Source organism: Sphaerodactylus townsendi, linkage group LG01, assembly GCF_021028975.2.
Source record: "Sphaerodactylus townsendi isolate TG3544 linkage group LG01, MPM_Stown_v2.3, whole genome shotgun sequence".
Taxonomy (NCBI): Eukaryota; Metazoa; Chordata; class Lepidosauria; order Squamata; family Sphaerodactylidae; genus Sphaerodactylus; species Sphaerodactylus townsendi.
In genome coordinates, this window is record NC_059425.1 from 78,654,360 (window position 1) to 78,676,878 (window position 22,519).

Genomic DNA, 22,519 nt, shown 5'->3' on the forward strand with positions numbered 1-22,519 from the left:
TCCACCGGGACTGTTGCATAGGTAGAATCTTCCAGGGAATCCAACCTATGATATTTAAATTGGGCACTTCTCAACTCACAGTTCTTGCAGCCCCATGTCAGCTGGTCTCAAAAGAGGGACATTCTCAGAACTGGGACTCCTTAGAATTGGATCAGATCCTTGTTTACTGAGCCATTGCTTGAAACCCATGGACCAGCCCTCTGCTTTCTTGCCTCTCTTCCCTACACAAACCCTCTTGCCCTACACAAACCCTCTCTTCCTCCCAACAAACTTCATGCAAATAAAAAATCAGCTCCTGCATGATGTTCACGTTTAGTACCCAGTATCATGCCCTATTCAAGTCTTGCTTCCAGCTTCTACCATGATCCTTGTTCTACATGCTACAGAGGTCAGTGCTATCAGTCACAGACCAGGAAAGGGATTTGGAAGTCTTAGTTGATAGTTCCATGGGAATGTCAACTCAATGCATGGCAGCTGTGAAAAAGGCAAACTCTATGCTGGGGACAATTAGGAAAGGAATTGATAATAAAACTGCAAAGATTGCCATGCCCTTATATAAAGCCATGGTGCAACTGCACTTGGAGAACTGTGTTCAGTTCTGGTTGCCACTTCTGAAAAAGGATATTGAGGAGATAGAAAAAGTGCAGAGAAGGGCAATGAGTATGATTGAGGGATTGGAGCACTTTCCCTATGAGGAGAGGTTGCAGCGTTTGGGACTCTTTGGTTTGGAGAGGAGACGTCTGAGGGGTAGAAGTCTATAAAATTATGCATGGGGTAGAAACTGTTGACAGATACATTTTTCTCTCATTCTCACAATACTAGAACCAGGGGGCATCCATTAAAATGTTGAGGGGAAGAATTAGGACTAATTAAAGGAAACATTTCTTAATGCAATGCGTGATTGGTGTTTGGAATATGCTGCCACAGGAGGTGGTGATGGCCACTAACCTGGATAGCTTTAAAAGGGGCTTGGACAGATTTATGGAGGAGAAATTGATTTATGGCTACCATAAGAACATAAGAACATAAGAACTAGCCTGCTGGATCAGACCAGAGTCCATCTAGTCCAGCATTCTGCTACTCGCAGTGACCCACCAGGTGCCTTTGGGAGCTCACATGCAGGATGTGAAAACAATGGCCTGCTGCTGCTGCTGCTCCTGAGCACCTGGTCTGCTAAGGCATTTGCAATCTGAGATCAAGGAGGATCAAGATTGGTAGCCATAGATCGACTTCTCCTCCATAAATCTGTCCAAGCCCCTTTTAAAGCTATCCAGGTTAGTGGCCATAACCACCTCCTGTGGCAGCATATTCCAAACACCAATCACACGTTGTGTGAAGAAGTGTTTCCTTTTATTAGTCCTAATTCTTCCCCCCAGCATTTTCAATGGATGCCCCCTGGTTCTAGTATTGTGAGAAAGAGAGAAAAATTTCTCTCTGTCAACATTTTCTACCCCATGCATAATTTTATAGACTTCAATCATATCTCCCCTCAGACGTCTCCTTTCCAAACTAAAGAGTCCCAAACGCTGCAGCCTCTCCTCATAAGGAAGGTGCTCCAATCCTTCAATCATCCTCGTTGCCCTTCTCTGCACTTTTTCTATCTCTTCGATATCCTTTCTGAGATGTGGCGACCAGAACTGAACACAGTACTCCAAGTGCGGTCGCACCACGGCTTTATATAAGGGCATGACAATCCTTGCAGTTTTATTATCAACTCCTTTCCTAATGATCCCCAGCATAGAGTTTGCCTTTTTCACAGCTGCCATGCATTGAGTTGACATTCCCATGGAACTATCAACTAAGACGCCCAAATCCCTTTCCTGGTCTGTGACTGATAGCACTGACCCCTGTAGCGTCTATGTGAAGTTTGGATTTTTTGCCCCTATGTGCATCACTTTACATTTTGCTACATTGAACTGCATTTGCCATTTCTTAGCCCACTCACCTAATTTATCAAGGTCCGCTTGGAGCTCTTCGCAATCCTTTGTGGTTCTCACCACCCTACATAATTTGGTACCATCTGCAAACTTGGCCACCACGCTACCCACCCCTACTTCCTGGTCATTTATGAATAAGTTAAAAAGCACCGGTCCCAATACAGATCCTTGGGGGACACCACTCCCTACATCTCTCCATTGTGAGAACTTCCCATTTATACCCACCCTTTGTTTCCTGTTCCTCAACCAGTTTTTAATCCATAGGAGGACTTCCCCTCTTATTCCTTCATTGCTGAGTTTTCTCAACAGTCTCTCGTGAGGAACTTTGTCAAAAGCCTTTTGGAAATCCAAGTAGACAATGTCCACTGGTTCCCCCTTATCCACATGTCTGTTTACACCCTCAAAGAACTCTAGTAAGTTTGTAAGACAGGACGTGCCTCTACAAAAGCCATGCTGACTCTTCCTCAGCAGGTCTTGCTTTTCTACATGTTTAATAATTTTATCTTTAATGATAGATTCTACTAATTTACCAGGAACAGATGTCAAACTGACTGGCCTGTAATTTCCTGGGTCCCCCCTAGACCCTTTCTTAAAGATTGGTACCAATCTTGATCCTCCTTGATCTCAGATTGCAAATGCCTTAGTAGACCAGGTGCTTGGGAGCAGCAGCAACAGCAGGCCATTGCTTTCACATCCTGCATGTGAGCTCCCAAAGGCATCTGGTGGGCCACTACAAGTAGCAGAGTGCTGGAATAGATGGACTCTGATCTGATCCAGCAGGTTTTCTTATGTCCTTATGTTTTGGAATTCAAAATGACCTGGACAGATTAGAGAACTGGGCCAAAACAAGCAAAATGAATTTCAACAGAGAGAAATGTAAGATATTACACTTTGGCAGAAAAAAATGAAACACACAGATATAGGATGGGTGACACCTGGCTTCACAATACTACATGCAAAAGGGATTTGGGAGTCGATGTGATGGCCAAGAAAGCCAATGCAGTTTTGGGCTGCCTCAATAGGAGTATAGTGTCAAGATCGAGGGAAGTAATTGTATCTCTCTATTCTGCATTGGTTAGAGTTCACCTGGAATATTATGTACAGTTCTGGGCACCACAATTCAAGAAGGATGTTGACAAGCTGGAATGGGTCTAGAGGAAGGCAACCAAAATGGTAAATGGTCTAAAATCCATGCCCTACAAGGAGAGACTTAGGGAGCTGGATATGACAGCCATGTGAGTGGCTCCCTAAGGAGAGACTTAGGGAGCTGGATATGACAGCCATGTGACATGACAGCCATATTTAGATATTTGAAGGGATGTCATGTTGGTGAGGGAGCAAGCTTTTTTTATTCTGCTTCAGAGACTAGAGCCAGGAGTAATGGGTTGAAGGTGAAGGAAAAGAGATTCCATCTAAACATCCGGAAAAACTTCCTGACAGTAAAGGCTGTTCGACAGCAGAATGCACTACCTCAGAGTGCAATGGAGTCTCCTTCTGTAGAGGTTTTTAAAGAGAGGCTGGATGGCCAACTGTCAGGAGTGCTCTGATTGTGTGCTCTTGCATTGCAGGGGGTTGGACTTGATGGCCCTTGGGGTCTCTTCCAACTGTATGATTCTATTATTCCTCCACAGGTTTTATCCCCTAGCTGTCTCGACTGCAGTAGTCAACAGTAATTTGTCTGCAGCACGTGGAAACACAGAATGGTTAAAAGCAGCCTGTGGAAGAACATCAGAGGAAGAACTGCAGCTTTATCCCCTCTTGCTGGTTCTCAGAGAAACAGGCAAAATCTACAAGTTGACACCTCTCTGTCCTACTCATCATCACCTTCTTTTCCGTGATGGAGATATTCCTAGTCTCTCTGGAAGGTACAGGTTATCCAGTGCTCTACTGAGTATCTTCTTAAGGCCCAACTTAAGAAAAATGCATCCTAGAAATCTGACACTACAGAGTATTGCAGGTCTCTGAAAACTGCCACAGAGAAATGTGTGTTCTGATTTTGGTTTTTCTTGCGCATATGAAAGAAAATGTTAATGAAAATGAACCTCTTCACACATTCAGCCGGCTTTGCAGTACACATCGTACTTAAGTTTTGCTTCCAGTTTTGTTCCTGCTAAACACTCCTTAAATTTTGCATCCATTTTCTGGTTTTGTGTTTCATTGAAAAGGCTCTTCCAATCACCTACTATACCTAGAACAAAGACAAAATTGGGGGGTGGGGGTTGCAGTGAAGGAAATTTTGACCATATAGGTAATTTGACAATCAAGAGCAATGTAATAGCTTCATAACTTTAAGGTAACTAGGCATTTAAAAAAACCACCCAACTTGCTTGAATTGGGAGATGAGAAGGATCTGAACATAACAAGAAATTCACAAGGTCTCTTCACTACCAAGTCCTTGGTTTTGCTTGCATGCTGCTTGATGGTACCATACTGTGGTACCATCAAAGTGCAAGTGATAGAGAAAGCATGGTTTTGTGAGTGTGTGTAGGCACATGTATGCATGCAAGTATGTAGAAACAGTACTTCAAGGCCCAATGGCTCGGTTCAAAGGTATCGCCTCACCTAGACATATGAAGCTGTCTTATACTAAATCAGACCACTGGTCCATCAAGGTCAGCATTCAGACTGGCAGTAGTTCTCAAGGGTTTCAGGCAGAGGTCTTTCACATCACAACATGGTGTAGTGATTAATGTGTTGGACTAGGACCTGGGAAAACCAGGTTCAAATCCCCACTTGTGCCATGGGAGCTTGCTGAGTGACCTTGGGCCAGTCACACACTCTCAGCCCTGACCCTGACTAGTATTTAGATGGGAGCTTTCCAAAAAATATTAGGGTCATGACACAGTCACAGACAATGGCAAACTACCTCTGAAGATCTCTTGCCTTGAAAACCCGGGGTGGGGGTCAGCATAAGTCAGCTGTGGCTTGACTGCAAAAAACAAGCAAGCAAGCCTAGATGCCAAAGACTGAAGTGAGGAACATCTGTATGCAAAGCAGGTTTTCTACCATTAAGCTGGGCCTCTAAGAGGGGAAGACTGGGGGGACAGAAGTCGAGGGAGGAGTGAGCTTCGGGGACCCTAAAGCCAGCCTCATGCTCTATTCAGCCCAATGCCATTCCATTTATTTTCTTTGCAATGTAGTTCTGCTTGCAGTCACTAGGGGTGTAGGAATATCGGAGCACAGTAGCAGTGGGTGAGGCACAGAGAGTGAAAGTTACCTGTGTGTGAGGGGGGGGAACCCCACCTGACGTCTCACACAGCAAAGTGTGTATGTGTTTCACTTCCACTCATATTACTTAACAGTATTACCTATTTACTGTTTTCAATGCTCATCTCTGGCCATCTGCACGAACATTCTAAGGGCATACCAACCCCTCAGGCCACAGACATGCTGCACGAACATTCTAAGGCTGACAGTTAAATACAGCCAGCTTCATGGCCTGGTGCGCCAGGAAAAAGACATTTTACCTGGCTCAGGTATGGACTTTTGGTGATTTGAAGGTCCGATTACCTGCCCGCAACAGGAAGGAACGTCATGTGAAAATTTGGGGGTGATCCGTCCAGCCGTTTCAGCGTTAGGGCATGACTAACAAAGTCACTGTTAGCTTTTTATATATATAGATAGGATTGGGGGGTGGAGGGAGTGTTTCAAGATAACCTGGACAAGGATATTCCTTTCATTTTTGGTACTGAAACTCCCACAATTATCCTGAAGCTGGTAGTCAATTTTGAGTCTCCTGGTTTTACTCTCTGATGAGTTATGCCTGCTGCAAATGGACAGATGGACAGACAGGATGAATCTATTATTGAATTTATTATTATAGTTTCATAATAACAGTCAGCCAAGTGATTTGTTTTGTTGTGATATTTTGTTTGGATCAGGGTCCTATATGGGGAACGGAGAAATAATCATATGTGTGCGTCCACAGCTCTTTCAACCCTGTTGACATAGCACCAAACCAAGGGTTGACATCACATATGTACTAAACTATAATATTCCATCCCACTGTATAACGTGGTAATTGTGGGCCAATTTACAATTTGCTTACTCTCAAGACCTGCTGCAGAAATTCTGAGGATGGATATCCTCTGCTTTATCTCACCTTTCCTTTTAAAGCATTACAGTATTACAAGTGATGAGAACACAGAATAGCCTGTCAAATATAACCTTAAAAACAGGCATAACCCTTATGCAGATAACAAAAAAGTCATTTTCAGTAGATAGGTTATGTATAATCATAAGAAAATGGAAGATTGCTCATCATCTGATGCTACAAATCATGCTGGTGGGGGAGGGGGAGTCAGAGAACAGTATTACTAACTACCCTTTTTTTAAAAGCTTACCTTTCCGGAAGATGAGTGGACCAGCTGCACCATGCGTCTCCTTTGATCTCTCCCTCACCACTTGGAAAGAAGCTCTATCTGCAATTGCCTGACTTTGCTCCAGCGTAGGAGCAAAACAAAAAAACTCAGCAATTTGCTTGACTCCAGTAAGCAAGTCCTGAAAGCAATGTAGTGGTACATTTACTTATTTAAAATATTTTCATGCTGCCTTACCACCCAATCAGGGGTTACAAGGCAGCAAACATAAAAAACATTGGAACATTGAAACAATGAAAATACAGTCAAAATATAAAATTCAATTAAAATGCATGTCAAGGTAGCAAGTACAGTTCATTGCCCATTGTAAGGCTAGTAGATTGTGTCTCAGTACTGGATTTAGAGCACAAAGTCATAATCAGTGCCTTCCCTGGCCTAATCATGTCAGAGTCACTAAGGAGCTATCTATCATACATAGAGTTTAAGTTCATGTTCATGCAAATGTATTGGATCCCTTCCAGTCCAGCTTCTGCGCTGGACATGGGACCGAGACGGTCTTGTTTGCCATTGTGGACGATCTCCGACTGCACTTGGATAGAGGTGGTTTGGCGCTGCTGGTATTGTTAGATCTCACCACAGCGTTCGATGTAGTAGATCATGCCCTTTTGGTCCACTGCCTCACTGGTATCGGGGTTCGGGGTTCAGCCTTGAACTGGCTGACCTCGTTCCTCCGGGACCAGGGACAGCAGGTAGTGTCAGGGAGTGAGATCTCCAAGTGACACCCCATTGTATGTGGGGTGCCACAAAGAGCGAAACTCTCCCTAATGCTTTTTAACATCTACATGCATCCCTTAGCAAGTCTGGTTTGGAGTTTTGGGCTGCGGTATCACCAATATGCGGATGACACCCAACTCCTGTTCACAATGGAGGGCCACCTGACCTCAGCCCCTGATGCTCTCCAACATTGTCTTGATGCTGTGGCTGGTTGATTGAGTGTGAGTTGGCTGAAGTTGAATCCTACAAAGATGGAGGTCCTGTAGCTGGGCCGGGGGGAGTGTCGGTGGCTTTTGGCCTGCCTACGCTTCATGGCAAGACGTTGCAGTTAGTTTCGTCCACCAAGAGCCTTGGGGTGATCCTGAATCCATCTTTATTGCTGGTAGCCCAGGTCACCCGGACAGCCCAGGTGGCTTTTTACCATCTGCGACAGGCACGGCAACTGGCCTCGTATCTCTCCCGTCCTGACCTGGCCACTGTGATCCATGCCACGGTCACCTCTAGACTGGATAAGTGTAACTCGCTCTACGCAGGCTTACCTTTAGCCATGATCCGGAAATTGAAACTCATGCAAAATGCATCAGCCAGGCTCCTTTCAGGGACAACATCTAGGGACCAGATTACGCTGGTCCTATATCAGCTAAACTGGCTGCTAATGGAGTACCAGATCATGTTTAAAGTTTTGGTTCTGACCTTTAAAGCCATTTGTGACCTCGGACCTGCATATCTGATGGACTGTCTCTCCATGTATCGCCCCTCTAGGCCCCTCCGCTCATTGGAGGTGGACCTGATGGTGATCCCTGGCCCCAAGGCGATCCGGCTGGCCTCTACAAGGGCCAGGGCTTTTACAGCCCTGGCCCCTACCTGGTGGAACAGGCTCCCAGATGAGATCAGGGTCCTGAGGGACTTACAGAGTTTCCGCAAGGCCTGCAAAACGGACCTGTTCCGCCAGGCATTTGGTCAGCTGGGATAATATCAACATCTTGCCACATAATAAACATCTGGCCTCCTGTGGGTAGAAGTAAGGGGAAGGGGTGGGAGTTTTAAAGCCATCTGTAACGTTTTTATGGTCCTTACTTATTGAGTACTGATTGTTAGTTGTTTTTAATTTTTATAACTGAGCCCTTTGGGGGAGGGCAGTATACAAATTAATTAATTAATTAATTAATTAATTAATTAATTAAATGTTTCTTGGGTCCAGGTCCACCCTATGGATTGCCAATCAGAGATGCCTTTACAAGTTTCTCACCAGGAATTCAGTTCCCAAAAGTGCAGGCTCCATTTACATTGGGGATGTAATTAACTAAGAGAAGGTGCTCATGCCTTCCATCTACACCATTTTATGTGCCTTCCATCTGCACCATTTTAAGACTGAAAGTAGCCTTCGACGAGCACTATTTGCCTGGTTGAGGAAACCTTCACGTACCCTGTCAGTATAAACGGAGCCCTCAAGTGGGCAAATAGTGGCCCACACTTGGCCATTTCAGGATGGGAAAATGGCACAGAGGGAATGCTGAAGCCCCTTCTCCTCAAGCACTGTGATTCTTGATCTGGCATGCCTGGTAACTAAGGCTCATGAGTATATTCTGACAATGTAGACACAAGGAGGTCCACAAATACATACTGATTATATGGTATACAATACATAGGGTTTCTTCCCCCCAGCACCATTCAGCTGGCCAGCAGAAGTCTTGCCAGGATCAAAATAAGGCCTAACCCTCACATAGTCATTGACGTGTCGACATCATTTCCAGCACTCATCAGAAGGGACATAATCACATTGCGAATGACATGGAAACTCTGTTATTCGACCTCAAACTCCCTAGTAAAAACAGCTTCCACCATAAAGTTTTTGCCCAGACACTAGACTGTTCCCACTTCCGGCAACTGCAGGAAGTGACATCAGTACGTTGCTGCTTACATAGGGGCTAGACCTCAGTTTGATGCTAGTAAGTTCCCTCATCACCTCCGTCCCCACCCCCTGCAGTTGTAACAATACATACAATTACAACTATGCTACAGAGATGTGAAGAAGAAGATGCATGAGGATTGCAACAGTCAGAGGAGCATGGGATGCACCGTTTCCCCTGACCCACACACTCAAGGAACACCAATTTATTTGGTAAGAAAATTTACACAGTTCTTGCCATTAGCATAGGTTTTGAGGGTAATCCTCCTAACAAAATAGTTCTGCTGTCACAGTTGCGGCGCAACAAAAATAAAGCTGCCAGATCTTTATAACTGGGCTTGTTCTTTTTGCTTTCTTTAAAAATCTAGTTTGTCACAGTAATCACGGGGGGGGGGGTTGTTTTGTTTTGTGGGGGGGTTGCCAAAAAGATTTTTTATATGATGGCATCCCACTTATGAAACATCCACACACAGAGATTTTCACCTGGCAGCTATTCTATCAAGTTTTAGGTGCCAAATTAAATTATTCTATTTACCCATATTTTAGTGAACAATGATTTTATTTATTCATTTATTTTATGACTATTTTATTCACCTTATACAGAGCTCTCTAGGTGGCTAATAATCAAGTTAAAAGATTTGTATTTGCATCTATATGCGACCCCTTGCTCAGCTGGTACGGAGCTTTGGGCTGATCTGCCATCAATATGCCGATGACACTCAGCTCATTCTGTTGATAGAGCGGGGAACGGTCGCTGCCCCTGCAGCTCTACAGCTTTGTTTGGAGGCAGTCGCTGGTTGGTTGCAGCAGAGCAGGTTAAAACAGGTTAAAACTTAATCCATCGAAGACGGAGATCCTTTGGCTTGGCCGTGGGAGCGAGGTTGGGAACTTCCAGCCGCCGGTGTGGGACCTCCTCCGTTCGCAGCCTGGGGGTCCACCTGGATTCGTCCCTTTCAATGGAGACCCAGGTGGCCCATACAACCCAGGCTTCCATTCTTCCATCTTCGTCAGGCCCGGCGGCTGGCTCTCTTCCTCTCCCACACTGACCTGGCCATGGTGATCCATGCGACAGTCACCTCCAGGTTGTAACTCGCTCTTCGCGGGCCTACCCTTGCATTTGATCCGGAAGTTACAGCTGGTCCAACATGTGGCGGCCAGCCTGCTCACAGGGGCCCCTTTCGTGATCATATCCAACCTGTGCTGCGTCGCCTGCATTGGCTCCCAGTTGAGTTCCGGATCATCTTCAAGGTATGGGTGTTGACCTTTAAGGCCTTACGCGATCTGGGACCCTCGTACCTTCAGGACCGCATTACCCCATATGTCCCTTCTAGGCCTCTGCGCTCAGCAGAGGCCAATCTGCTGCTAGTCCACGGCCCCTCCATGATGCGGCTGGCCTCCACCCCTGCCAGGGCTTTTACGGCCCTGGCCCCTGCCTGGTGGAACCCCCTTCCTCCAGCTGTCCGGGCCCTGCGGGATCTTGGTGAGTTCCACAGGGCCTGTAAAACGGAGCTGTTCCACCGGGCTTTTGGAGTGTCCGGACGCTGATGCGCCCCCTCCCCTCCCTCCCCCCTCCATTCTAGTTTCCTGTACTGGGGTCCCTTTACCATCTATGGGACCCCTCTCCCCCTCCCTTCAGGAAGGTTTTTAATACGGACTTCGTTGCCGATGCTGTTTTTATATGTTGATCGCTGTATTTATTTTAAATGGATTTAATTGTATGTTTTAATTTGTTGTTCACCGCCCAGAGCCCTTCGGGGGTAGGGCAGTATAAAAAACTCAAAAATAAATAAATAAGTTATTACTATTTTGCAGGCTGTTTTTACTGGCTATATCACATTATGATACTTTATTGTTGTATAATCTTCTATTGTGTACATATTCAACCTATCAAATTAGGTGAGCTCTGCTTCAAGTTAAGCTCTGGATCCTGACCTGGTCCCCTTGTGATTGCAAGTCAGGCCCTTTAGCATTAGGAAGTAAGATATCCCTTGCTAATAAATATGAATAAGCCCACCTCTTTTAAGTCTTCATAGGTCAGCAGCAGAACATTTTCATCATCGATGTGTTTGTTCCATGCAACGGCATGGTCAAAATAAGATCCCCAGACCACTACAGATTGAAGACAATGTGTCAAAATAATTTTATTACTACTGGAAGGTGCCACATCCTTAACAGTAGACTATTACTAAAAAGCTTTTGTTGTGGGGGCACTCTATCCTTTCATACCCCATAAGAGTCATAGCCACTCAGAAGGAAAGAGAGTTGATTACTATTCTCAAAGAGAATCACTAAGTGCAATCCTAGGAAGAGTTATTCCAGTCTAAGCCATCATTTTAAAGGACTTACACTGGAGCAATTCTGCCCAGGATTGCACTATAAGAATCTTGACAGTTTTTCCCAACTCATGATACAAGTCAGCTCTTTAAGAAAATATTCTGTATGCTTGCCATTCAACTTGGAGACAGATAACAGATTTTTCAGAGTACTGAATATGATACAATAAAGTCATCATTGCTCCTAGTGTGTACATTAATCCTAGTCTTTCTCCGGCAAACAGGTTTTGCCGGATTTTGTAGTGGTTCAAAACCATGTTTGACCAAATGTAACAATATGACAAAACAAATCCCAAACAGCAATATTTCTAGCATAGTATTTTCAACTCTTTTCAAATCTATAATCTTTTTCAGATAGATGTATCAATCAAAGCACAGTGGATGAAAAGGTGCAGATGTCTCCACTTCAGAATACATTCCCTTCTCCTTTGCAAGGAAAATCATAACTGCTACAAAGCCCAACTCTTCCCCTGCTAGGGGAAGCAAACAGATCAGATAGGTAATGTAGTCATCTTAATACATTTTTCCTGAGATTGTAAACTCCCAAATCATACAAGAGTAACGAAGAGTACCTTTCCCATTCATAAATTCTGAAAAGAACTCCTCCCAAGAGTCATAACTTGGAACGCTTGGAGCATTATTATGAAAATGGTACAACGATGCAGCTGTATCTTTAGGATTTCGAAACATCACCAGTATCTGGAATGAGATAAACAGGACAACAATTTTTAACTTGCCTGCTCAACAACAAGACCACCATTTCATAGTCTGCTCTAGGTGTCTTAGGTGTCAGCTACAGGTAGAAGTGAGTAATTCTTGCATCAGGTCAAAATGATAGCCATGGTTAAGTCCATGAGATTCCTCAGCAAGCACAATCTTGGGCGCCCTCTCCTGTTTGATTTTGCCTCCCTAAAAAGCAGGGGGAGCAGAAAATCAGGTATAAGTAAGTAAGTAATTGGATTTGGTATACCACCCAATCCCCAGATGTATAAGCAGATATTCTGCACACAGAATCTGACCATCGAGGCTCTATCAGTTTCATGGGGGTGCCCCAGCCGCATTCTTTGGACAGTGATTAACAATATTTCATAAACTATGGGCCAGCAAAGTATAGTGGTCAGAAAGCTGAGATTAGCACATGAGAAACTTCCTGAACAGAGAGATCATCTCTCAGCCTAATCTACTTCACAAAGTTGTTGTGGTGATCAACCAAAGAATAGAAGAACAATGTATGTTACCATGAGCTCCCTGGGGGGATTATGGGACTTAAATATATATATATATATATGTAGAAAACTGTGCATTGTGCGAGCATGGTGTCGTGTGGTTAGATGCCAGAGTAGAATCTGAGAGACCCAGATTCAGAACCCTACTCTGCCAGACGCTTGGTGGGTAACCTTGAGAGGAGAGGAGGAGTAGAGGAGAGGAGTAGCACGGAGAGGAGAAGTGGGACAGACATCACTAGGTGAACTCTGGTTTTTCTTTTTGGAAGCAGTGGAGAGGAGTAGCAGTGGAGAGGAGAAGTGGGGCAGACAGCACTAGGTGAGTTCTGCTTTTTCTTTTTGGAGGGCTTTTCTCAAAGCCAAATCTTTTAATCTTTTAACAGTGTGTTTTAAACAGGGGATTTTTTCTTGTATTCTTTGTTCTGGCCATGTGCCTGCTCCAGGCTTCTGAGAGGTGGGGCTTGCTATTAGCTCTGTTGCTCACTCTCTGGAAGCAGGTGTTTTACTGAATAAGGACACATCTTGAGCAGTGGCATATTTGCCTAGGGACGAGGGGTACCCTCTGTCCCAGACGCCACTAATCTGGTCACGTGAGAGTGCAAAATTGACCCCCTCCCCACGTAACCAGGAAGATGGAAGACTTCCTGCTGCCTTGTCATCTTGGCGACCTCAGCCCCGCCCATGTCATCATTGGCATGGGCGGGACCAAGGAACCCCCCCCCTCACTGGCTCTGCTCCCCCACTCCCAGCTCCCAGTTAGCAGCCCCTTCTGCCCTCTCCTCTGGGGAGAGCAAAAGCAACTGCCGTCCCCCATCCTCCAGGAGCTGCTTTTATAAACACTGATGCCGGGGGCAGGGCTCAGAGAGGTGGGGGCCATGTCTCTGTGGGCAGGGTGGGGGCTTGGCATGCCTACCCTTTGTAGCATTAATTCCTATGAAGCAATGTATATTTTCTCCTTGCAATGTGGCTGATCCAGTCTACAGCTTAAAGCTCCCCTACCACTTAACCACTTGTGTACTAATAGCCACTGCCAGAAACATGACAATTTATCCCCACAGCTTAACAGACATCAGGTATTACCCTCAACAGGGGTGGAAACAGCTTGAATTTCTCACAGTATTTTTCTGTCTCAAATGGCTCAAGGCAGAAAATGGGAAGAACCACTTCTGTCACTTTCATACCATTACTCCACACCAGCCCATACCCACATGCTTTCACTTCCCCATGATATGAATTAATGTTGTAAATTTCACCTAATGAATTCTGTAAATGAATCAGTCACATACCTTGGCTTTATTTTCAAAGATGGACTTTGGAAGCCGGTTGTAATTGAGATGAGTGGCCACAATCCTTGGAGATGGAAACTGTTTCATCCTCTTTTTAAAAACAGAAAAGTAATATAATTGTACATATACAACAGCAATGTGCTTTATGTTCCCATACACAGTATTCACATACCAATGCAAAGGCATTTGGATTCTATAGAACAAGCCTGGTGACCCACCAAACTGAATGCAATTATCACAGCTTGATGATGCTTAATAACCACCCTGTATTTGCAGTCCAAGATAGGCAACCAAACCAGGATGGCTTGTGAGTTCTCGATGGGCTGCTATAAAGGGGTCATTAAATATTTTAATTTTGTAAGTCACAAGTTGGGTAGGCCTGCTCCAGAAGCACTGCCGCCCTTCATTCCACTGACCTTCTGTGTGCACAGGAAGCATTGGATTTGCAGTGGGTGGGGGGGGGGGAGGTCCTGCAATATACTGACCTGAAACTTGTCTGGGTCTCCACATTCAATGAAAGGCAATTCTGCATTCTCATGCTTAGTTTGCAATGTTGTGACAATCAAATCATTCACAATTTGAATAAGCCAATTAGTACCTGGAACAAAAAAGGATTTATTAAATCAGTAGGTCATATGTTTTTCAATGCCTGCATGTCCTTTCACAATATTGAGCTGTGTAAAGTAAACTGTACCTGGATAGGGGGGAACAGAAAGGATGTCTAGTTACATCAAAGCATTTACCACAGGCTGCGCTGACAACCTCAGCATTAACCATAACTAAACTCAGACAGGGCTGGTTAATATAGATAGAAGTTTAAGCACACAAATTCCTTCAGTTGTTGGAAATTGACTTAGATGAATAAAATTTGATTCTAATGGCACTTTTAAAACCAAAAAAGAGTTTTATTTTTGATATAATCTTATGTGTGCATGCACACTTCTTCAGATACACTGAAAGAGAAGTCGCCAACCATTACATATAGTTAGAGGGTTGGGAGGGCATTTCCCTAGTCAGGATTAATATGCATAAGTAACTGAGCATTAAGTAAGACTGGATTAATACCACCCTACCCACCCTCAACCTGTGTGTAATGGTTGTTGATTTCTAGTTCAGGGTATCTGAAGAAGTACGAATGCAGATACATGCTTATATCAAGAACAAAACTTTGTTGGTCTTAAAGGTATCACCGGACACAAACCTTTTTCTGCTGCTTCATACCAACATGGCACCCACCTGAAGCTGAATTAGATGGTTCAGAAAGGACTAATGCACAAACACAATGGGGATACCTGTGCCTGGCAGTTTCAAATTTGAAACAATGAGGAAACCTTGGTTCCCACAGAAACTCTATGCGCATTTTACAATGCTTAAGGAAGTGCTAGACCAGATTATTTCTGTTATTATTCCAGGTGAGCCACAGCAATGATGGCTGTCAAAGCAATCTATTTCAAAACATTACAAAAAATAGCTTAAATGACAAATAAACCATAGCCAATGTATTGTCGAAGGCTTTCACGGCCGGATTCAATTGGTTTGGGTGGGTTTTCTGAGCTGTGTGGCCATGGTCAGACCACAGCCACACAACCCAGAAAACCCACCAAAACCAAAACATAGCCACTTCCTCACACACTAATACCAGTGGTGGAAATTAGCAAACAGTACCTGATTTGGAGCAGAAGTATAAATGGTAGAGATTATACAAGAAAGAAATATTATCACAGTCTCAACTAATGATTTTGTCCCAGAATGCTGGCAAGAATGTTTTTATTAATATTTCACTGAATAATTTCCAATATTTTTTCTTTAAAAAAGGGCCTCAACAGTGTGGCATTGAGGGGATGGAAACCAAAACCAAGAACACTTACAGGAGAATTTTTCTCCTTTCTGTTTAATGCTTCACCGTGATTATGTTTTCCTGTACCTCAGAAATATATCATGTTAGTTCTGAACCATTCATAACAATTGATGGAACTAAATTTCAAATCAATTATCAATTGATTTATCAATTGATTCCATTACCAACAAATAATGTCATTTCAATTTAAATATTTGGTACCTCTAAAGGATTTTTTTAAGTTAAGGATTTTACACTGGCTGAATTTTTTATTCTAATACACATTAAATTTTTAAGTTGGTCTTTTATGATCAGGTGGTAACTTATAATACTGAACAATCTCCAAGAAAGGCACATTTATTATGATTAACCATATGATTTGTATAGACAGAAGAAGTCACAAAGAAACAGAAGATAAGAAATCCATTGACAACAAAGATATCAGTACAATGTTTTTGTGGATTAGTCCAAACTGAATTTGAAAGTGTGCTAAAACTATGTAATGCATTTTTATTATTTTTGTACCAACTTGGTTTTTCCCATCACACTTCCTTTATGCACTTTTATTTAAATTGTCACACAGAACATTATTTATTTATTTATTTATTTATTTATTTATTTATTTATTAAATTTATAATATATTATTTATTAAATTTATAATTTTATTTATTAAATTACTACCAAGTCCATTCCTCATTCCCATAGGATACTCATCAGCCTAATAAGGACACACATTGATAGCACTTTTAAGCAATCATGTAACATTTCATTATCCATTGAAACAATTTACCACAGAACGCTGCTTGATCTTTTCAATACTTCCTCTACAGCTGGGCAAAATTAATGTTAACTTGTAATCGTAGCTGTGGAGGTGATCTAGAACAGAGGTGGGGAGCATTGGTGAATTAGAGGTGGGAAGGATTGGTAGCTTTAAAGTGAATTAGAAGTTAAGAGTTTGCAAGCCAAGTGATCTGCCACTATCAGCAGTTTAACTGCCGTACCATTTCCACAATGCTATTTAACTATTTAAACATTTTCTCATCACTTTATTGCTTTAAGATTCTAGGAAATAACTTAAAAGTTGTATTCACCACATTTGGGAAAAGACACCAACACCAAGTCATCTTTTCTGGCTTCAAAATTCTCCAGGGCTTGGAATGTTTCTGGGCTGCATACAGTAGAGGGATAGCAGGTCCCCTGATAGCAAAACAGAAGCTCCTTGAGATTAAGGCCTTTGGATTTTTCCAGGGCTTTCTCAATTTCGTCTACAAATGTTTTGTCAGTCATGCTTGCTTCTTCTGTTGTAAGATAGTGCAGCTTTGTTAGGATACCAAATGCCCTTAAAAGAATATTTTGAGGGGTGGAGTAATCAATCTTAGCACCAGGTTTTTGGATTTTATTTCTTTTACAAACAAACCAGCCAGATCAATTTCCTTATCGCCTCCCTTTCTATTCTCCTAAACAGAAAACTGAGATACCTTACTAACCCTAGGTGCTGAAAAGAGGATTTACGCTTTGCAAGCAATCCACAAAAGGCAGTCAATGTTGCCATGATGGTTTGAAAAGTCAAACAGAGAAATAAGAAAGAAACTGCTGGCTTGACATAGTAAACAAAATATTATATTCAGCATTGCATAAGTTTAAGAGGAAGTTTCTCATGGAGTGATCAAAGGCTTCATAACATCCTTTGGTAGCCAGTTGCTTCAAAACTTCCCATCTCAAGATTACTTTGTATTACTGCAAAGGAAAACATTCAGTATTTCAGCCGCAATTTCTTATGTAACAGCTTGTGAAAAGAGCAGTACGAGTCACATATGATTCCCCCTGTCTTTGTGGAAGGTAATTCTTGCGCCCACTGTATATTTGAGCCAGTGATGTAGCTAAAACTTTAAACCTGGCTGCCCACCCCTGGATCCACTATTATGGATTTATACACAAGAAGTGGCTTTGCTGCAAAACATCAAAAGTCTGTTCCACTTCTGTTTCCAGGGGTGGTCATCTATATGCAACGAGAAGCCCACATCCATGTCCTTGTTACTACCATTAATAAAGTGGTACACTGCCTCTAACCAAGGAGGCTTTTAGATAAGCTTTTTTGTTGACATGTGAGCTTGTATAGAGAAGCAACTAACCCTGCAATGTTCTGGTTTGGGGTTTTTCACTATCACTATCCATTGCCCAAGGTAAATACCCGTTGCCCCAAGGTAAATAGGCTTGAACCCTTGAGGGTACATTGGTCCCAAAGAAAGGATGTGGTCATGTGGGACAGGAGATTATGTCTGGATTATAGCCTCATGGTCACATCAGTGATGCTCCCAGGGGTGAAGTGACGGCTGAATGGTTTTCTTAGCTAGGGCCAGAATTGAACTGAGGACTTCCAGCTCCATTTCTTTGCATTTTGTCCCCACCCTCTCCCCAGGCAGCATGCTATGAAATAAGGTGTAATCTGCTGATGTTGCATAAAAGTTCATTCTCACTCAATGGGTTAAGAGGCAGAGACACTAGGGCAAAATAATTTTCCTAATTCAACTGTATGGGGAGCAAATTTCACTGCTGAGTTCTTGGCTCCTCCCCTCCCGCCCCAAAACCCCCCAATTATTAGCGCAACTTTAAAATATTCTGAAGCATCCACACAGCTCAAGTTAAATATATAGAAAGCATTTATGTCCTGGTAAAAGTTCATCTCGTGGCACAAAGAAAAGGCAAAAAGGATGTCATTGCACCATAGAGTCTAATGTACTGGGCTTTTCCACATGCTCAACGTAGTCCTGATTTTCTTGGCAGTGGATCCACAAGCATTAAAATTGGTTGTTCCACATGTGTCCCCTCCCTGGCATTTTCACAAGTGGAGTTTATTTTCTTCCACACGTGCCTTCAGTAATGAGGATTTTCAAGGGAGGTTGCTTTGTCATTGATGGCATTACATTCACCTTTTTTTAGAACTACTCTAAAATATCTGAATATTGCTAGACTATTGTAGCAATAGACTTAGCAAGGTCTCTGAATCCTCAGCGGTACTTGCCTCTGCTGTCCAGTTACCTGGCATAAACAATTCATTCCTTATTATTTGATTAACCATATATCCCACCCTTCCCAACCAAAGTCAGGCTCAGGGTGGCACACAAAAATATTTAAAACACTACTTAAATATTGAATTTGTAAAACTAGCCTACATCTAATCTTAAAAAGCTAAAAATGGCAACACAACCTAAAAGATGGCAAAATCTAGAAATAACAGTCCTATGAAGGAACATCCTCACCTTCATAGAGCGCCTTTGCTAAGGGCTGATCAAGCATGGGGAGCGGGGGGGCAGATTAGGAAGAGAGGAAAGACAGAAGGCATAATATGTGCATTGGTGGTAAGTGGTTGGGTGGGCAGCAGATGGCATCAGTTGAACAGGTGGCCTCAACCAAAAGCCCGGTGGAACATCTCTGTCTTACCGTCTTACCGGCCCTTCACAACTTAAAAAAAAATTATTCATTTGATTTGAGGTCCAACAGGGTCCTAGTGTCAGCTGGCAGCATTCAGCCAGGCTGGAGCCAGGGCAGAAAAGGCTCTAGCTGAGGTCAGTTTAACGTCCTTAGGACCAGGAACCACCCGGTTTTTATCGGAGGACATCTATGATGGTTAGTCATCCATTTCTGATTAGTACATTAGTACATTGTCCATTTCTGATTAGTACATTAAATCTATTGGTAACTCTTAATACAGGAGTCACCATTTGATATATAAATAACAGAAGAGCATTTTTACTAAATAATGGTATAGATTGCACTGGAGGACGAGCAAGAGAATGAGCATAGTGAAAAAACAAGTGTGGCTGTTCTATTAATATTTTGTGATAATGCCTGAATACTCTCCTGATCGCGAATGAGTTTTAATCTACTGGAAGCTGTCTGCACAATGAATCCTCTTCTGGCAAAAAAGGAGTTCTGATCTTGGAAGTTTGCTGAGTTGGTGGAGCCTATTGGCTATATTACAAAATGGACACAAATCAAGGTAATGATAAATAAGTTTCTGTCAAATATAACAACTGTTTACAAAATCTGTCATCAAAAGAATTTTGATAGTTTCCAGTTTGTACTGTCGAAGGCTTAGTACCAATCAACCTTGTACATTAAATCACATTCTCCTTTTTTTTTACAACATAGTGGTGGCACTGAGTTCCGAAGAACTGTGACTAGCCCAAAGTTACCCAGCAGAAATGTAGGAGTGCGGAAACAAATCTGGTTCACCAAATAAGCCTCTACCATTCAGGTGGAGGAGTGGGAATCAAATCCAGTTCTCCAGATTAGAATCCACCTGTCTTTACCCACTACACCAACACTGATGCTATGAAGCTCTGTCACCCCAGCCTTTGAGAGCCCCCTCCCTCACAATAACCATGCTTATTTTATTTCACAGCTCTGACCAATGGGACAGACTTAAGATAGTTCTTGTTTTGTCTAGGCTGAATATTTGTATTGTATTGACAAGGCTTGCTACAATACTTACGCTATCTATGACTCTCCCATCTCATATATCAGCTCATCTCAGATGCATAGACAACCCATGATGTGAGCATATATGGGGAATACTCAAGCAATGTACCTTGTTTTAATTGGTTATTTCTGTTCTCGGGAAAACCATAGCTTATTATTAGATCCATACCACAACATATAGCATGTGCTTTCCCAATAAACCAGGATTTTCAACTGGGAACAAGAAAACAGTGTTTTGAATATTTGTTTGTAGGAAATGCATAAGAATATCATTTGGAGTTCAGACAGAGCAGCAAGTTATGGGGTGCCACAAAAACATAAGTAGTTATACTCTGTCTCACCAAAGAAAAAAAACAAAATTGTAACTTCATTTACCACATGCTAGACTGTCTTTGTTTTAGAATGCTCCAGTTAGATCCTAAGGCCTACCTAGTTCCATTAGGTGAGTGCTAGGACCCAAACGGAGCATGCTGAAACAAAGACAGTCCAGTATGAGGCAAATGAATTTTGGTTCTTTCTGGCCTTGTGTGTGCACAGAATGAGTATGGAAGTTCAATGATCAACCAGGGAGATACAAACCACATTTGCAATTACATTTGACCTACGTCATCTGGAAACAGCCTGTAATGCATGAGAGTCAGGTGATCAGAGTGCTGGACCCCAGGGAGAACCTAAGTTCAAACCCCTACATGCTATTAAGCTGACTGGCTGATCTTAGAGGAGGCACTCTCTCTGAAACCAACCTATCTCACAGGGTTGTTCTGAAGTTAAACAGGAAGAATCATGCATGCTGCCTCAAACTCCTCAGATGAAAAGCAGGATAAAAATACACTAAATAAATACATAGAATAAGCAGATTTATTTGGGAGGCAGTGTAGATATTTATGAGTAGTAACAAAACTAGAAAATTTATGAATTGGGTAATTGCTGTAACTAAAATCTGATTTTAGACAAAAAATGAACAGGAGATATCCAGTTATCCTGGAAGGTATGTTTTACCTTCTTATAATTAGTAAGTCCCAATTTTTCCTCTCCATTCTACTGCAGATTAAAGTATAGTAGGGCTTTTCTCTCAGAATTAGTATAAAAGCATAACCAATTGTATCTTTAAAAAGATTCATTTGATGTTCAAAAGAAAACAACAACTGAGTGTGTATTTTTACAGTTTATTACAAATGCAATGAATGGTCTGGTAGAGAAAGAGATCAGGAGACATGGTTGAGCAGAAAAAACTAGCTCTAAGTAGAAATAATTTTAAAGAATTTATTTTAAGAGTGGCAATAGCTATTTCCTGTTCTTGTTGCTTCTGTGGTAGTTTTTCAGTAGTCTGTTCCGGAACTTCTTTTTCTGCCTGATGATACTTTTTGCATCTTTATTGTGAATCCACCTGTCACGCTCTGCCTCCCACTTGAGCTGTTTGAAATCTAGTGAAGAAAGACACAAAGCAAATCAGAGAAGTTGGCAAAATGGTCTTCCTTTGAAAGACCCAAGACTGGGCTTTTGCACAGAGACTATTGCCTAAGTAAAGAGTTTCAAAAGACATCAATAAAGCATCAACTAGTTTTAGTATCGTCCTTCTTCACTAAACAAAATAAAACTACATATTTTATATTATAAACTCTACAAAAGTTGATTTTATGTATAATTTGAATATCTTCACTGCAGGCACTATCAAACTTTATAAAGACAAACACCACAGATCTTATAGTACATGCTACAAATCACTATAGTTCTAAAGCAATCCATTCCAGTTTTTTGGATACATATTTCTTCTCTTTATTAGAACTGTGTTTCACTACAGTTGTCAGTAAAAAAAGGTGGGAAATCCAATCCTATATCACACATACTCTACAGTCTACACAGAATTCTTTCCCAGTTTCCAAGTACAAACAGAAGAGTTCCAAATGCATGATTTCATAAACACATAATTTATGTGTTGTGTCATCAGCGCACAATCTAACATGAAAAGTCACTTACTTGCATTATCTTTATTGGCCATTGCATTCATCCCAATATTGTCAAACTTGGTCCCAGTGTTTTCATCTAGCAAGTAACCAAACTTCAAAAAAGGAGAAGTCAATTAGTGTTTCAAATACTACCACACAAAATGGATTTTATTAGATAACAAACTGTAGTGAGGCATACTTCTTCTGCTGCAGTAAGCATTCCAGTATCTCTGAGTTTTCTTTTTCTGCTTTCCTTTGATCCTTTAAATAAAAAATACAATTAGATACCATTGCCAATGGATTCTACATAAAAAGCCAAGTATGAAGACTATGCAAAGGTTAAGCTTGCCATAGTTAGTACTAAAAGTAGAAGGGAGAAGGTGGTAGTTGCAATCCCTTAACTGTGATTCTGTCTACACCAAGTCACTAGATTGTGATTTTCCATCCTTAGGGCCTTCACATTTCTTCTTCT

At 42.2% G+C, this 22,519-nt stretch overlaps 2 protein-coding genes across 2 annotated transcripts in view; both read right to left on the bottom strand.

Annotated features, from left to right (window-relative positions):
- Positions 1 to 3,439: 3,439 nt before the first annotated feature.
- On the bottom strand, positions 3,440 to 16,971 carry LOC125438624 (sulfotransferase 6B1-like). Its single transcript, XM_048507091.1, has 7 exons — positions 16,711 to 16,971; positions 14,267 to 14,379; positions 13,782 to 13,871; positions 11,845 to 11,971; positions 10,954 to 11,048; positions 6,281 to 6,437; positions 3,440 to 4,125 (listed from the first exon to the last, which is right to left on the bottom strand). Exons 1-7 carry the CDS (start codon positions 16,904 to 16,906, stop codon positions 3,992 to 3,994), a joined length of 912 nt encoding a protein of 303 aa, XP_048363048.1. The 5' UTR covers positions 16,907 to 16,971; the 3' UTR covers positions 3,440 to 3,991.
- Positions 16,972 to 21,253: 4,282 nt separating this feature from the next.
- The window catches only part of CEBPZ (CCAAT enhancer binding protein zeta), a gene marked incomplete at its 5' end in the record, with an annotated part of 31,084 nt that continues 29,818 nt past the window's right edge, over positions 21,254 to 22,519 (bottom strand). Inside the window, 3 exons of the mRNA XM_048505064.1 lie at positions 21,254 to 21,525; positions 22,079 to 22,160; positions 22,247 to 22,308. Coding sequence (XP_048361021.1) covers positions 21,386 to 21,525; positions 22,079 to 22,160; positions 22,247 to 22,308 — 284 coding nt within the window. The remainder of the gene's footprint in view (positions 21,526 to 22,078; positions 22,161 to 22,246; positions 22,309 to 22,519) is intronic.

What these genes read in the sequence shown, in the direction of transcription:
- LOC125438624 (XM_048507091.1), bottom strand. Translation starts at nt 16,906, where the DNA reads ATGACTGACAAAACATTTGTAGACGAAATTGAGAAAGCCCTGGAAAAA. An exon ending in TCTTTGAAAATAAAGCCAAG is followed by an intron (nt 11,972 to 13,781) that starts GTATGTGACTGA and finishes ATCTCATTCCAG; the next exon opens with ATACTGGTGATGTTTCGAAA. An exon ending in TCCACTCATCTTCCGGAAAG is followed by an intron (nt 4,126 to 6,280) that starts GTAAGCTTTTAA and finishes TCTTTGTTCTAG; the next exon opens with GTATAGTAGGTGATTGGAAG.